This window comes from Bos javanicus, chromosome 25, assembly GCF_032452875.1.
Source record: "Bos javanicus breed banteng chromosome 25, ARS-OSU_banteng_1.0, whole genome shotgun sequence".
Lineage (NCBI taxonomy): Eukaryota > Metazoa > Chordata > Mammalia > Artiodactyla > Bovidae > Bos > Bos javanicus.
Window position 1 is genome coordinate 23,254,062 of NC_083892.1, and position 17,422 is coordinate 23,271,483.

The 17,422-nt window shown below is 47.2% G+C and overlaps 1 protein-coding gene across 1 annotated transcript in view; it reads left to right on the forward strand.

The window, feature by feature from the left end:
- Nucleotides 1–1,020: 1,020 nt before the first annotated feature.
- The window catches only part of HS3ST4 (heparan sulfate-glucosamine 3-sulfotransferase 4), a 499,499-nt gene continuing 483,097 nt past the window's right edge, over nt 1,021–17,422 (forward strand). The window contains exon 1 of the mRNA XM_061401473.1: nt 1,021–1,742. Within this exon, the coding sequence (XP_061257457.1) occupies nt 1,027–1,742 (716 nt within the window). The 5' untranslated portion in view covers nt 1,021–1,026. The remainder of the gene's footprint in view (nt 1,743–17,422) is intronic.

A 17,422-nucleotide genomic window follows, 5' to 3' on the forward strand; every position in this document is an offset into this window, starting at 1 on the left:
CTCATCTTTTGGAGCAGAATGCGCAGTCACCCGGTGGCGGGTAAGGACGCGAAAGCTCTAGGGGTAGAGAAACCTGGGGGTTTGTGTCAACGCTCCACCCGTCAGGAGCTTCAAGATAAGATGGGGAGAATGGAAAGATGGAAGTTGGAATGAGAGAGCAGTTATGAAGAAACCACTCCTGGACTAAAGGCAGGAGGCTATCCAGGGTGAGAGAAGGGCGGGTCGGGGGATGGGCCGAGTTTGCTCGGAGTCCCAGGGGAAAAGGGGAAGCGAGAGGTCGCTGCCCTCGGGTCCCCCAGCTCGCCGGTGAGCAGCACCGGCGGCGGGCGTCCGGCTCTACGTCCCTCAAAAGTACCGGGAGAGGAATGGAGAACCCGGCGTCCCCGGCTCCCAGGGGAGGGGAAGCACGCGGGGCGGGGCGGAGAACACCTCCAGCGAGTGCGTGCGGCGCGCGGGGTTGGGGGCGCGATCTCCGCCTCCCCGGGTGCCCCAGCCCGAGCGCACGCCCGCGCGCCCGCGCCCCCCTCCACAGGCGCGCGCGAGGCGCACTCCCCCTTCCCTCGGCGGCGCGGGGCGCGCGCCCGGCCCCCTCCGCGTCTCTCCGCTCTCCCGGCAGAAAGTTAGCAGCGGGGAAGGAACTCGGGGCTGCCACAGCGCGCGGCGGCGGCGGCAGAAGCTGGAGCGGGAGCCGCGGCGGAGCCGGGGAAGCGGGGGCGCTGCAGACGGAGCAGGTGCAGCCGGCGGGTCCGCGCGCCCCCCTCGGTCCCCTTGCCAGAGACTGAGGGGGGTGGTGGGGGGCCCCCCGGACGCCGCGAGGAGAGCGGGGAGGGGGGGCCATGCGGCCGGGCTCCCCCCCGGCGCAGCGGGACAGCGGCCAGGGCCGGGGGCGCAGCGGCGTCGCTTCATGCAGCCGGGGCGGCTGGGCAGCGGCGGCGGCGGCGGCGGCGGCGGGGGCGGCGGCTGAAACCATGTCCGGGCAGCGCCGGGGGCCGCCGCCGCCGCCGCCGCCGCGAGCCGGGAGCCGCGATGGCCCCGTGGCCCGCACCTCCTCCGCCTCCGCCTCCGCCTCCGTCTCTCGCCGCGCCGCCGCCGCCCGGCGTCTCGGCTAAGGGCCCGCCGGCGCGCAAGCTGCTTTTCATGTGCACCTTGTCCCTGTCCGTCACCTACCTGTGCTACAGCCTCCTGGGCGGCTCGGGCTCCCTGCAATTCCCCCTGGCGCTGCAGGAGCCGCCGGGCGCCGCCGAGCCCCCGCCACCCTCGCTGCCGCCTCCCCCCGTGCGCCTCGGCGCCCCCTCGCAGCCGCCCGCGCCGCCGCCGCCGCCGCCGGACAACGCGAGCCGCGGGGAGCCGCCCGAGCCCCCCAGGCAGCCCGCCGCCCCCGGGGCCGACGGCTGGGGACTGGCGAGCGGCAGCGGGGGCGCCCGGGACGCCTGGCTCCGGACCCCGCTGACCCCCGGCGAGATGGTCACGGCGCAGAGCGCGCTGGTGGAGAGGGAAGCGCCGGAGTCCAGCACCACGGACGAGGAGCTCGCAGGCCGGAGGGCGGCCAACGGGAGCGGCAACGCCGCCAGCACCCCCGACTACGGCGAGAAGAAGCTGCCCCAGGCGCTGATCATCGGGGTCAAGAAAGGAGGGACCCGCGCGCTGCTGGAGGCAATCCGAGTGCACCCGGACGTGCGGGCGGTGGGCGTAGAGCCGCACTTCTTCGACAGGAACTACGAGAAGGGGCTGGAGTGGTACAGGTAGGACCCCGGGCTCGGCGGATGGGATGGGCGCGTGGGGACAGACCCACTCGGGAAACAGCCGCTCCCTCTGCCCTTGGGGATCCGGGCAGCGTTCCGAGAGCCGTGAGCCCCCGAGGGCTCTGCGCATCCTGGCGGGGCAGCCTGGGGGGAACGGCGGGCAGGGCTGGAGGTTCGCCAGGGATCACTTTATTCCAGGGCGAGGAGAGAGGGGTCCCCTTGCTCTGCCTGCCTCTGACTCCTCGTCCAGGGAGCTGTTTTCGGAATCTGCCTAGTTCCGAGTCTGGGAATCCCCAGCCCTCGTGTCCGCGGGGTGTTTCCTAAGCCAGGCTCTTGCGGGGCGGTGCGCTTCTGTGTTGGGGACGCCGAGGAATGGAGCTGGACAAGCCGGATTGACTAAAGGGCTTTGGGATTTCCTGGAATCTTTCAAGATCGCCCTCAAACGCATTTGCGTGGCTGGAATCCAACTTCAGTGTTTTCAGTTTAGAGCAGAATGAACCGGGAACAGTTAACAAGATGATGCTGGGAGTTTGGGCTTTCTCGTAAAGACTAAGGATGCCTCCCACCTCCAGAACTTTCCGTCCCTCTTGGGCTGCTTGAACCCCGGGTTAATTTTGCATCAGGAGCATCTGTGTCTACATGACAGTTGATGCCCTAGGAGTTTTCATGCCCTGCACCTGTGCCCTTTCTAACCCGTGCCTCATTGCAACAGATTGGAGCTTGTGTCTAGTGAGTTGTTTGTTCATCTCCCTCCTTTCCCACCCTCTGCCAGCAGCGAGGGAAGGGAGAAGTAGTAAGTTAAGTGCAGGTAAAATAAATTAATCGACCAGCGTTCTCCCCTGCCCTTCCCTCTTTCCTTTTCTTTTTTTTTCCTTAATGACTCTGGAAAACAGATCTGGATGGCTGGCTGCATCTCGGTTGCATCTCAGTAATTAATTGCAATTGTCAACCAGAAACACAGGCTTTGTCAGCTAAGTGATGTTATCATCTTAACAGAGCCAATAGGTAAAATAAGGATTGTTTCCTGACAGGTCGCCTTCTTGTAGAAGAGATGTGCTTTTTAAGTTTAAATTACAGGCTGGGGAAGTTTTAGAAATAACTTTGGAAATATATAATGTGTGTATTGTGATTGATTTCTTCCCCTTTTAAAAATATGCCTTATGCTTTCAAAGCTTGAGAGAAGTACACTTAGGCATAAACATTCCAGCACATTAAACTGAAACAGCAAATGTGTCTGTTCATGTCTTGTCTGTTTCAACAGAGAGAACTAATTGCAATGTTTTAGGAGGCTTCAAACAGTCCCTTTCTATCAAAACATAAAACAGCAAATGCCTAATTTAACTGGAAAATCAGTATTTATAACATCACAAGCCATGGCTTCCAGTTTGCAATTATAATTAAAAAGGTGTTAGGATGATTAATGCAACAACAGCAAAATAAAAAAAAGGGGTATGATGTCTGGGAAGGTTTCAGTTGTTAAATTGTTGGTTGTAGGAATGTTCAGGCTTCTGCTGTGGGGTAACGGTGGCTCTAAGGGGGTAACCATGGCTTTTTCCAATTCTAATTTTAGAGCTGTATATCTTGTGAGAAGTGTCAAATGCCCTTTGGGGGAGAGGGAGGAATAAAGATCAAATCTTTCCAACATGTGTTTCAGTTGCTCTGTGGCAGCTGGAAATGGAAAAGGAGGTGTTTTATTCAGATGACTTAAAATAAAGTTGATGAATGGTGTAATGTGGACTGCATGTCACGAGGTCCCATTGTAGGGTCGGGAGCATTCTCTGAATGAAAAGATAGATGATGCTGACAGATGCCACATTCTTTTACACTGCAGCTGGGAAAAGGAGGTGTGTAAATTGCCTCACTCATAGGACATGGCTGTTGAAGATCTTATTCCAACATGTGGTACCCTCAGCCATCACGGGTGGTATTTGGGACTCCGCATCCCATAGGACTAAGAGATGCAAATGGAACTAGATTCACCCGATCCTCACTTAAGAGGACCATGTGCTATCTCTGTATCTTCCATCTGCTGCCCCAGCATCACACCCAGGGTAAGTCCTTATTACACTTAGTGAAGCTGATGGCAGTTACTGCAGGAGAATCTTATCTAACATCGAGGCGTCGTTTTCCACCCAAATCTGGATGTTGAGAAGACTCCCAGAAACCTTTCAGATCCTAGGATAGCTCTCCAGCCTTAACAGATTCAGCCTTGCTTTGAGGGCATTTTAGGGATTTCTGTTGACTCCATCCCTTTAGCTCCCCTCTCTCTTCATGGGTTTCCCAGGTGGCTCAGTGGTAAAGAATCCACCTGGCAATGTGGGAGATGTGGGTTCCGTCCCTGAGTTGGGAAGATCTCTTGGAGGAGGAAATGGTAACTCACTCCAGTATTCTTGCCTGCAAAATTCCATGGACAGCGGAGCCTGGCAGGCTACAGTCCATGGGGTTGCAAAGAGTTGGACACAGCTGAGTACACAGTCACACTCACTCTCTCTCTCTCCCTCCCATATGCGAAGAGGGGATGGCATCCTCACCATATTGTAGAAGGGAAGCAGTGACATTGATTCAAACCAATAACAGAAACCCTTCTTCCTGGTTCCCTGGTTCCAGTCTTTTAAATGGTGGCATCTCTACTTAAATGGTTATAGTACCTCCCCGTTAAATGGTTATAGTATGGTATGTGTTTTATCTGAAATCTTACTCTACTGTTTGCCTGAATGGAGATTCACGGGTTAATTAAAGGTTTTGATCCCCTTTTCCCATTATTTGTTTTCCTGTTCTTTTCAATGTGCTTCCTAGTAGCCTACTGATTCTGCAAGTGATTCCGGTGGTTGTGATGTCAGCGAGAGGGAGAGCAAGAAGAAACTGGGGCTGCTCTCGGCAGAGCTGGCGAGAGTTTTGTCGCATTTAACTAAGCAGCCCGGGTTTTATTTCCTCCGTGTCACTCCAGTTATGTCTAAATCCGGGTTTTGCTTTCGCCTATGCTGTGGATCTACTGTGATTTAAAAACACGTTTGAGATTAGAACGTGTGCATCAGATTTGCAGGGCAAGATAGGCTGATGGATTAGGATGTGTGTTAAAGCTATGGAACAGCAAGCCTCACTTGGTGGATTGACACAGGCCAGTGATTAATAAATGGGGGTAGATCAAACACCCCCTCCCCCGAAAGTAAAAGGACAAAGCTACAATATGCTTTTCAATAGGAGCTGATACATACTGTCTGGGCAGACACCTTACAGTCCTCTAAGGGGTGGGGCCTTGTGGCAAGCCAAGTGGCTGCCATTGCAGAACTCATCAAAGTGAATGCGATGACATGAGCCGTGGTCTATCTTGTAGATCACAGACTGTCCAGTGACTGACTTCTTGGCTTTGGAAGCCTCTCAGCTGTAGGGCAATGGGAAGTGACCCTCCATGGGGTCAAGATGTCTCCACTGTCAGCAGTTATGACACACGTCCTGTTGGCTGGAGGGAAATAGCCTGGGGAAGCAGGTTCAGTAGTTTTGCTTGTGCTACCGAGAGGAGCGTAGTCCACAGCATCGTTCAGATGAGGTGTTTAGAGAGAGAAGGAAGGACGGCTGTGTAAGGCACTGGCGTGAATTGAACATGTGTTATCATGGCAGTTCACGCTTTATAGACGTGTAATCACATCTAGGTGGCATGATGAGACTGTGAGCAAATGAGCAGCCTTTCTGCTTTACAGTTGGCCCTCAGATGGGAAAACAATTTGCTCGAGGTTGCTTAGCCGTTCAGGGGTTGAGCTGAGATTTGAAGCTGCAGTTGTCCAAAGGCTGGTAGGTAGAGTGCTAGCAAAATCTTTTCCTTCCTTCCTTCTTTCATTCATTTAATGATACTTACAATGATACATTTAATGATACAGACATTTAATAATACTTACCCTGTTTCCAATACTGTTTTAGGTGTTGGGGATACAAGGGTGAACAAGACAGATGAAGCACCTCTTCTCCTGGAACTGACATTTTAGTGGGGGTGGGAGTGGGGAAAGGGGAGACAGCAAACGAACAGGTCTTTCTGCTTACTCTTTTAATGTGGCTACTGGAAAATTTGAAATTACATGTGTGCCTCCTGCTGTATTTATTTCCATCCTGTAGAGCAGCGCTGTTTAAACTTTAAATGCACACAAATCACCTGGGGGTATTGTTAACATGCAGGTTCTGATTCCATAGGTTAGTGGAGGGACCTGAGAGTGTGAATTTCAAATTTCCAAAGTGATACTGATTCTGCGGATTTCTGGACCTCTCTTTGAGTAGCAGGGGCATAGAAAGTAATGAGCGTGCATGTGTGTGTGTGTGTGTGTGTGTGTGTACGTGTTATCAATGATGAGGGAAAAACTCTCTGGAGGTCGTATAAGTATCGTGAATGAGTAAGATCCTCCCATGTGAAGACCTGAGTGGAGAGGTTGCCAAGCAGAGGGAAGAGCAGGTGCAAAGGCCCTGAGGTAGAAACAAACCTCATGGCTTCTCAAAGTATTCTTTTCAAAGCATTCTACAGTGTTTGTAACTGAGTAAAACTGGGTTCAATACTCGGCTTTGCAACTTACTAGTTGAATGATCTGGGTTGGATAACTGACTTAAATATCACTCAGCTTCAGTTTACCTGAGAGTAATTCCTTCCTTGCAGGGTTGTTGGGAGGAATAAGTGAAATAATAAAAGTGAATATATATTCTAAAACAATGAATATCCCTTCACAGCTGCCATAACATTAACTGGAGGCTTTTATTGGGGATGTTTTTGGGAAAAGACTAATAATGATGGGCTTTGCAGTCTACATCTGCTTAACCTTTTAAATCAAGGGTCACTCATCAGATGCCTTCAGGGCTCATGTGGGTAATACACTGGAGTGAAATAGACTAGGTGGGGAGAAACTGGGCCACAGACGCTCTGTCCAAAAGGGCAGCCGCTGTTCTGTTCCAGCCACGCCTTTTCCGTTTGCAAATGTGGCATCAGGGGAACTCTGTCTTCCACTTGGGAAGAGAAACTGGAAATCTGGGTTTTGATGGAAGTGGCCTGGTTTTTAACGTTGGCAGCAGATTGAGATTTCTTAAAAGTGCCATGTGGGCCAGCACTGTGGGACAAGCAAAACACATCTGTGGGCTGGTTACAGCCAGCTGGCTACTGGTTAGTGACCTTTGGTTTAAACTCATTTCTGAAAGTAACTGGCATACCAGTACCCTCTGCAGTTGCCAGAATTGTGGCTTAAGTGCGCTCTTTCAATTTAGATGTTTTCCCCCTTAACCAATTTTGCAACAGCATGAGGGAAGTCTCTCAGATATATTGTAACAACAACAACAAAGGAAGCTGGATATAAACAGGAGCCTGAAGCAGAAAAAGACAATTACAAATAAATTTCCCTTTTGTTCCCAGCAAACATTTTCTTGAGGGCGGGAAAATTCTCAGTTGTTCACTGCTTAATCAGGAGTGCCTGTATCTGATCCATGTGATCAGTTGCACCAGTAAAACAGATTCTGGTCCTGTGAACAGAGTCCTGTGAAGAGTAAGAGTTAGACTTAAGACTAACTCTTAAGTAAAGACTTAAGAGTTAGAAAAATTGGGTTCTAGGTCCTTCTTTGCCACACACTTATTTTATTGGATATCAGTTTTCTTAATAGCTTCTTCCTTTCTCCTTCTTTTCTTCCTCCCTCTCCTTTCTTCCTTCCTTCTCGGTTGTTTACATGATGCATGCATGCTCAGTTGCGTCCGACTCTTTGTGACCCCCATGGATTGTAGCCCACCAGGCTCTTCTGTTCATAGTATTTCCCAGTAAAGAATTCCAGAGTAGGTTTCCATTTCCTTCTCCAGAGGATCTTCCCGACCCAGGGATTGAACCCACCTCTCCTGTGTCTCCTGCATTGGCAGGTAGATTCTTTACCACTGAGCCACCAGAGAAGCCCACTTACATGATGAGACTTTATAATCTCCATAAGGTCCATTCAGTCACTAACATATTTTGGTTCTAGAGCAAACTTGTATTGGACTCTTTGGAGGAAAGAAGCTAGTCGGCTAGAAGCAATGTACTTTAGAATGTGTATTTGTATCTCTGAACCGGTCATACAGCATCCTCACTGTAAGACCTTGGATGAATTAATATCACCAAGCCTCAATGTCTTCATCTGCAGAATGGGCTCAATAGTATTTCCTTCCAAGGGAATGATGTGAGAATGAAATGAAATGACATTCAAAGTGCCCTACACAGGTTATGACATATTTTCCTTTCCCCTTCTTTCCGCTCTCTCTCCCATTTTCCTTCCTCTTTTTGCTTTTCTTCTTCATTTTCCTTCCATTCCTTCCTTTTATCCTTCCCTTTAGGGCCCAGAAGGCCCTAAAGAGATGCTGTAATGCATTTTTCATTTGAACATAGCCTTTTATTTCAAGATTATGTCTGAATGAGGGATTTCCAACCCTGAAGCATCTCTTAAGTAGCTCTCCAGAGAATAATCAAAACCAGATTCCACAATTTAGTCTGTTGTAACTTGAGCTGAAGGAGAAGAGTCTGATTTCAGGAGGCAAGTGAAGCCAAAATTCTCCCATAAAGGAGATGGGACAGGGAGCTGGTGAGGCTCTCTGGGTTGGCCCGCTGACATTTTTATCTATGATAGAAATGGATGCCACTTGCCCTGATAGGTACAGAGGAGTTTAGGATGCCAAGGCCATGTTTGTCTTTAGTTTTTCAGCAGAGTTGAAAGCTTTTGAGAATGCAGGATGGTTCAGACAGACCCCACAGAACTCCCTGTCTTGAGATTTGGCAGTTTTCGCTAGGGAGTTCTCCAGCCATCATGTCATGATTTATTTATTTTTATTTTTGTAAATCATGCCAGTCATTTTTACTTTTAAATTGAGTCAGGAGAGAAGCTGTGAGACTTCAGGTGAATGAGGGATTGCTAGGGTTGTACAGTAGAAAGTTTTAAAGGTTTTGGTTTTGCATAATGGATGGTATCTCTGGAACTGATGGAACCATCACCCTATTAAAGTAATTTCTTGATTCTATTGGTTTCTGCGGTTTAACAAGCTCTTCTATAACTGTCTTGGGAATTTCAATCTGAAATTATAATTCACGGAGGGAGCCCTTCTGCCTATCTTGCCATTAATTAAAAGCAGGAGGTTGATTTTTAACACACGCTAGTTAGGATCGCTTTCCTTTAAAACACTTTTTTACTTTCAACCTTTATTTAAGAATGTATAAAGCACATATGCAGGAAAACAAATCAGCACATGCATTAGGCCTTATTTTTTTGGTTATAAGTGGTAGAAATTGAGCTTAAACTATTGTAAATCAAGAAAGGTAATTATTGATTTATTCCTTAGAAAGTCTAAGGGGTAATGGCTTCAGGAAGAGTTGAATCCAGGTCTCTGTTTCTTTCTGGTCTTTTCTGCTGTACCTGCTTCGTTCTCAGGTTATCTCACTACACCTTAAGCAAGACAGTAAGCAGCAACCCTAGACAAGCAATTTTTGGTTTATCAATTCTTTCGGAAAACTTTTTTTCTTAAGGGTTTCTGTAAGAAATTGCTGGAGATGCTGTTGACCCAGATTGGATCATGTACCCATTCCTAAACAATCTGTGTGGTGCTCTCTTCAGGCCTGGGGGATGTAGCCACCCCTTTGGCTTGGGGTGGTGATGGGAGTAGGGAAGGAGGCTTATTCCCATTGCAACCATAGGGAAGAGTTTCCCCATAAAGAATGAGATATTCAAGGATTCTATTGATAAAAGGATTAGGGACCACTGTGAAGAAAGCTGAGCGCCGAAGAATTGATGCTTTTGAACTGTGGTGTTGGAGAAGACTCTTGAGAGTCCCTTGGACTGCAAGGAGATCTAACCAGTCCATTCTGAAGGAGATCAGCCCTGGGATTTCTTTGGAAGGAATGATGCTAAAGCTGAAACTCCAGTACTTTGGCCACCTCATGCGAAGAGTTGACTCATTGGAAAAGACTCTGATGCTGGGAGAGATTGGGGGCAAGAGGAGAAGGGGATGACAGAGGATGAGATGGCTGGATAGCATCACTGACTCGATGGATGTGAGTCTGAGTGAACTCTGGGAGTTGGTGATGGACAGGGAGGCCTGGTGTGCTGTGATTCATGGGGTCGCAAAGAGTCGGACACGACTGAGTGACTGAACTGTACTAACACCACATATACAGTAAACATCTGAAGATCCACTCTGGGAAAGGTGTATGATCTCTCCCACTTTTTTAGGTCAGAAAGAGGTACAAGTGTTTAGTTTGAGGAGGTTGAGTGTACTTGTTAGTTCAGTTATTTATTCATTAAACATGTATTAAATGTCAGCTATGTGTCAGACATAAATCAGTCATAGCCAGTGATCTGAAAGAACTCAAGTGGAGAAGTGGACAATTAAGCGATTACATTACAAGGTAAAGTCCTGACAAAGTGCCATTTATTCTAGGAGTGGAAGGATGGTTTGATCTTGGGAAACCTAAAAAATTGTGTGGTTTATTCTTCATACTTTTCACTTAGAGAAAAATCTTATTTATTTTGTGGATACTAAACAGTCTGGTAAAGCTAAGTGTTTATTCCTGATTTTTAGAACATTTGCTGATAAAATCAGATCATACCCAAAGCCAGCATCGTATTTAATGGTGTAACACTAGAAATATCACCGTTAAATCCAGAACAAGACCAGAATGCCCATTATCATCATTGCTATTTACCATTGCTCAGGAATAAATAGATAATCCAGTGAGGTGAAAAAGAATAAGAATGGAGAAGATAGAATTATCACCTGTTGCTAGTAGTTTAACCTCTTTTTGGAAGACCTAAGATAAGCAATCCCCACTCCCATGAGTAAAACTATTAGAAATAATAATGAAATTCTTTAAGGTGACTGGTAAGGAAATTACTATGCAAAATCTATAGTTTTCCTATATGTCCATGCCAAGCATTTTGAAAATATAATGAGAGAAAATATCCTATTTATAGAACCAAGCAAAGAGACAAAATAACGAGGAATAAATTTAGCAAAACTTGCAAAGGACTTGCAAGAACAAAATTTTAATACTTTAGGGAGGGGTGTCAGAGAAGAAAACAGTGACTAGACGGAGTCCTCTTTCTCTGGGACAGCACTTCTTCCTTTTCCTTCCCTCCCACTTTTGATTGGCTATCTTTGCTACTAGAGATCTGTCAGGTGTGTTTGAGAGTAGTCTGAAGATATTGTTTCTATGAACATAGCCAAAATGTCGTACTTCAAAGACAAGATTCCCTTACTTTCTACCTTTTATTGAACTGAGGGGAGGATTGTAAGATAACTACTACTGTTCAGGTTCATAAACAGTGTTAGAATTCCTCATAGGGGGCTGGTACTGACTGCTTTATATCCCAGACTGAAGGGACTTCACTCGTGACTCAGTGGTAAAGAATCCAGCTGCCAATGCAAGAGACATGGTTTCTCATGTTGAGGTTTGACAGAAAACAGCAAAATTCTGTAAAGCAATTTTCCTTTGGTAAAAAATAAATAAGTTAAAAAAAAAAAAAAAGATCCCTAGATTGGGAACATCCCCTGGAGAAGGAAATGGCAACCCACTCCAGTATACTTTTTTGGGAAGTTCTATGGACAGAGGAGGTTGGTGGGATTGCAAAAATCGGATACAACTTAGTGATTAAACCACAGCAAGAATCATTCCTAGTGTAGATTAACTGTTGAATTGATGTAAATGAGTGAGTTTAGGTGCACTCCTGTTGTTACAAAGCAGCACCAAAAAATGAATCGCAGCCAAGTGATGGTTATTTAATGAAACGGAGAGGTGACGATTTAAGCGTTGGACCTGAAAGAATCATAGTAGCAATATGTAAGAATGCCAGTGGCGGACACATGTTGTGGGTGCCAGGCTCTGCCCCAAGCCATGGTTTCAATCATTCCAAGAACCTGGTGAGACAGCTACTGGGATCAGTCACGTTGTACAGGTCAGGAAACCAAGGCACAGAGAAGTCAAGGAACTTGGTCAAGATGTGCAGTTGGGATTCAGACCTAGGTGTTTGGCTCCAAACACACAGCATTTCTTTTCATTTGTCCCCAAGCTGTCTTCCACTGGAAGGGTGGTCTTCCAGCTTCCTGGGAGTGAACAGTAAATGCTGGTATTTCTGTGCTGGAAGCTTTTGGTTTCCCATATGTGCATGGCCTGCCTACTGGACAGGCTGACTGTGGGGTTTTGCCCCCAAAACGGACTGTGGAAATGTCTCCTTTTCTCTTCTGGGACCAAGTTCATTCTCACTTCAGGGCATTTTATTTAAAAATTTTTTTTAAATGTAATTATTTTGACTGTGCCAAGTCTTCGATGGTTTGAGGACTGTTTTTCTTTAGCTGTGGCAAGCAGGGGCTACTCTCTTGTTGAGTGCATGGGCTTCTCGTGGCGGTGGCATCTCTTGTTTCGAAGCACCAACTCTAGGGCCCCCAGGCTTCAGAAGTTGAGGCTCGAGGGCTCAAGAGCACAGGCTCAGTAGTTGTGCTGCCTGGGCTTAGTTGCTCCATGACATGAGGGATCTTCACGGATCAGGGATCAAACCCGTATCTTCCGCATTGGCAAGCGGATTCTTTACTACTGAGCCCCCAGGGAAGCTCCAGGACATTTTAATTCTCTCTTTCCTCTTCTGGGAATTCTCTGCCCACCACTGCCCTCCCCCCACCCCACCAATCCCACTACTACAATGCAGGTATCTGGTTATCTGTCCTTCAGATCTTGGCTCACATTTCAGATTCCCCCAAAGACCTCTCCACACTACCTAATTTAAAGACCTTTTTCCACTTCTGAGCTTGTTCCACTGTTCTATTTTCTTCAGAGGATGTATTACTCTCCCAAATCATCCTAATGACTTCACTCTCCCTCCCAGAAGATCAAGTGCATGGGAGCAGGGTCTTGTCCCACCTGATTTCGCCAGGGTACTGAGCCAGAAGCAGTACTTGGCACAGGTAGGCACTTCATGACGGTGGCGTATTCATCACTAATTCTGAATCAGTGACAGTTTATTGAATGAAAGGGGTACCTTCTCTGTGCCATTTTCTTACAAAACTCCAGGCTTCTGCAAAGAAATCACACACTCACACTCCTTGGGAACTCTGGCTAAGAATTGTTTTCAGTTCTTTCAAGTACTATTTTTGCAAGACTATTTTGGGTACAAGAAAGAGAAACCCACTCAAACAAGCTGTGTGGGCTAGACAGTCTCCCCAAAAGGTCCTGCCGGCACACCACGTTACCTGATTTATCCTTCACGGCAGCTTCATGAAGTAGGTACCGTCTTATCCCAGTGTTACAAAATCAAGAGAATGAGACTTCAGTAGGGCAGTGACAGTCACGGGGTCACACCGCAGGCCTTCCCAAGCCATGGTTAACAGGTGGCCTTTGGTTCCTGGCCTTTGTTGCTATAGTTGCCAAAGTTTTAGGAGAGCCTGGATTATTCCTGATAGGCTGTTATGCTCAGGAGTAGTTGGTATTATCTTTCTCTAAATGCATGATCAAAATGACATCGTTGCCATTTAATCAAACAGTGAAGTGGAGGCTGTGTTCGATTTGTTTCACACGATAGGTGTAAATCCACCCTTCTGCCTCCAGGTTAAGGCCTCAGCAAAGGGTTGGAGATTTGGAGCTGAGGACATGTGAGTCATTTCCTCAGTCTGAGTGCCTTTATCCTAGGGCCGCTTGCCTGTTTGGAGCTCTGTGATATTTAGGAAAGAAAGCTGAACCTAAAATCAGAAATTAAAGATTGGAGTCTGAGTGCTGTGTCTACCTTGCTTTGGGTGCCTAGAGAGTATTTAGCCTTTGAGCCTTTGTTTTCTCATCTCTAAAATGGGAACATCCGTTTCTGATAAGCCCCGAGTGATTTTGCAAGGGCAGAATCATGGTGATGTGCTTGCATCTGCTTTGTCCATCTCCTGTAGTTGTTGTTAATCCACACACATTTCCATGAACTCCCCCAGGTAATTGGTTTTCTGGAATGTTGCACTCCAGGGAGTCCCTGAAATACAGGACAGGTACTCTTATCATAAAGTTAGATTAAGAAGTTTAATTTACAGAAACTATTATATACCATGGATATCAAACATTGTGAGGGCAGACTGCATGAAGATCCAGAGAATTCCTGGAGAACCTCTGTCTGCATAATTCTTTTACCTGACTCATGACCACTGAGGCATCTTTCTTTCACACTGAGAGAACATAAAAAGCCATAGAGCACATGTGCTTTTAAGGATTGCCCTGGAGTGGATGAGCTCTGGGAGTGACCAGGAGATTCTCTCGTTTTGCTCCCAAATGGCTTGTCATCCCTTCTTCCTATGCACCCTCTCTGCATTTACCAGGTAGGCATAGTAATGTCCCACCTTCTGGCTGCCTGACTAGCCTACTTTCTAAGCTGTGGAAGGCACGATAACACATCCTCCCAATAACTACATCCTGATCTCCAAAACCTGTGATCATGCTGCATCACATGGCAAAGAAGAATTAAGGTTGCAGATGGAATTATGGTTGCTCAACAGCTAAACCTGAGGGGGGAGATTATCCTGGATTATCTGGATGAGCCCCCATGTAATCACAGGAGTCCTTTCAAATGGATGAGGGGGCAGAAGAGAGAGATTTAGAGGGATGGCTGCGCAGGAGGGACTCAGCCCTCTGTTGCTGGCTTTGAAGATAGAAGGGGCCAGGAGCCAAGGAATTCAGGCCGCTTCCAGAAGCTACAACAAAGGCCAGGAAATGGGTTCTTCCTTGGAAGGTCCAGTAGGAATACAGCCCCCTTGACACTTTGATTGTAGCCCACGGAGACCCATTTTAGACTTCTGACTTCCAGGGCATGCCACCAATTAGTTTGGGGTCATTTGTTACAGCAGCAAAACACTCTTCCCAGAGCTCTCTAGAAGCCACCATCTTGTTCCTTTTCTTCCCTTTCCTTTTCCTCTTTTTCTGGAAAATATCACCTCTGAGGCTCTTGAGGTATCTTGCCAAACAGCAGCATAGACATCACCATTGGCAGTTTGCAGATGGTCACTGTACTAGTTGGGCCTCGCAGGTGATGCCATGGTAATGAATCTGCCTGCCAATGCAGGAGCTGCAGGTTCTGTCCCTGGGTTAGGAACATCCCCTGGAGAAGGAAATGGCAACTCACTCCAGTATTCTTGCCTGGAGAGTTCCACGGACAGAAGAGCCTGCCAGGCTACAGTCCAAGGGGTCACAAAGAGTCAGACACAGCCCAACATGCATACACACACTGTACTAGTTAGGGGAAGAACTGAACTGTTGCAGCAAAGAGATCCCAACCTGTAGTGGCTTTACATAAGATAGATGATTTTCCTCTGAAATTCAGTATTCAAATTGAATATTCAATATTCAAATTGAAATGTCAATATTCAGAGTTTGTAGCAATCAGTGCTGCCTGAGACCAGCCTCTCAGAAGGAACACAAGCTGAAAACTCTGAGTTCAGGTGTGTGGGCGTGTATGTTTGAGTAGCAGCACCCCCTGGGTACTCCAGTCTGGACTGCTGGGGTTATCATGCTCAGGAAGACCAATCAGAGACTCAAGTTCCATTCTTTCCATCTTGTTGCTCTACCATCCCCTGGGGAGCTTGTTAGAAATGCAGAACCCCAGATTCCACCCCAGACTTTCTGAAGCAGAATTGACTATTTTTAAAAAGATTTGTTTATCTGTTTTTGGCCGTGCTGGGTCTTCATTACTGCCTGCAGCTTTCTCTAGGTGTGGTGAGTGGCTGGCTGTTCTTTGTTGTGTTGCTTGGGCTTCTCACTGCTGTGGCTTCTCTCTTTGCAGGGCTTGGGGCTCTAGGCACATGGGCTTCAGTAGTTGTAGCGCGTGGGTTCAGTAGTTGTGGCTCTCGGGCTCTAGAGCTGGATCTCAGTAGTTGTTTCGCATGGGCTTAGTTCCTCCAAGGCATGTGGGATGCTCCTGGGTCAAGGATCAAACCCATGTCCCTTGCATCGCAAGATAGATTCTTACTCACTGGACCACCAGAGAAGCCCCAGAATTTACATTTTAAGAAGACACTTGGGGAATTATTTTGCACAAAGTTTGAAGAAGGTTGCTTTATAGTAAACCTGTTCAACTTTCAGCACTGTGGACATTTGGGATCAGGAAAGTCTTTGTGGTGGAGGGCTGTCCTATGCATTGTAGGATGTTTTGCAACCCCTCTGACTGCTGCCCGTCCCAGCTGCCAGTAGTTAACTCCTCACCCCACCCCCCCACCATCTGAACAGCCAAAAATATCTCCAAACATTGCCTGGTGTCCCTGGAGAGCAAAATTGCCTGTGGTTGACTGAGAACCCCTGCCTTAAAGGATTTTTCTCCTAGGTTCAGAGCTGATACTCTACCCCATTTCAGTTCTGTTCAGTTCAGTCGCTCAGTCATGTCCGACTCTTTGCGACCCCATGAATCACAGCACGCTAGGCCTCCCTGTCCATCACCAACTCCCGGAGCTCACTCAAACTCATGTCCATCGAGTCGGTGATGCCATCCAGCCATCTCATCCTCTGTCATCCCCTTCTCCTCCTGCCCCCAATCCCTCCCAGCATCAGGGTCTTTTCCAATGAGTCAACTCTTCGCATAAGATGGCCAAAGTATTGGAGTTTCAGCTTCAACATCGGTCCTTCCAATGAACACCCAGGACTGATCTCCTTTAGGATGGACTGGTTGAACCTCCTTGCAGTCCAAGGGGCTCTCAAGAGTCTTCTCCTTCCAGCAAATAGTCTGGCAAAGAGGACAAAGTGCAGGAAGTAATTTCCTCTTTAGCAAGTGGAGTAAATAACACTCATGACTTCTGCTCTTTCTCTTGGTGAGAATTCCACTACAGGACCACATCGAACTGCAGGGGATTCTAGGACCGATATGAATGTTTCTGTGTCCAAGAAGGAGGGGAGAATGAGTCTGGGGTCATCTGCTAAAGTATCTGCTAAAGTAACTAACACAAGGATGTGGTCATACTTGACCTCTTTTTATTATCTTCCATCCAGAAGGGAATCCAGTTGGAAGGACGAAATAAATTGAGTGGGCATAATGCTTTTTGCTGGGCTTCCTAGGTGGTGCTAGTGGTAAAGAACCTTCCCCCCCTGCCCCCCTCCAATGCAGGAGATGTAAGAGACATGGGTTTGATCCCTGGGTCGGGAGGATCCCCTGGAGGAGGAAATGGCAACCCACTCCAGGATTCTTGCCTGGAGAATCCCATAACAGAGGAGCCTGGCAGGCTGCAGTCCACAGAATTGCAGTCAGATACAACTGAAGCAACTTAGCACACATGCAGTGCTTTTTGTGTGGAACATAGAACTATTTTAAGAGGTCACAGGATATTTTAGAAGGACACATAAAATGTATCTGATTTTCTACTTCTATTAAGAATTTGATATTTTCTAAACATCAGTCTTAAGTTTTATTGCCATAAAAATGTACTTACTTATATTGATTTTTATATTAAAAATAATAATTTTCTTCTGTATTTGTAAAGACTATGTTATTATGATAAATGTATTTGATCAGATGAAGATATATGTATGTACACACACCTGTGTTTGTATACATAGGTAGCTGTCTACCTATCTATCTACATATCTGTCAGTCTGCCTTGGTACCACACACAGCTCTTGCCCAGTAGACTTCTAGCCTTGTTTCTGCTAACACTCTTTTTTATTTTTTAAATTAATTAATTTATTTTAATTGGAGGCTAATTACTT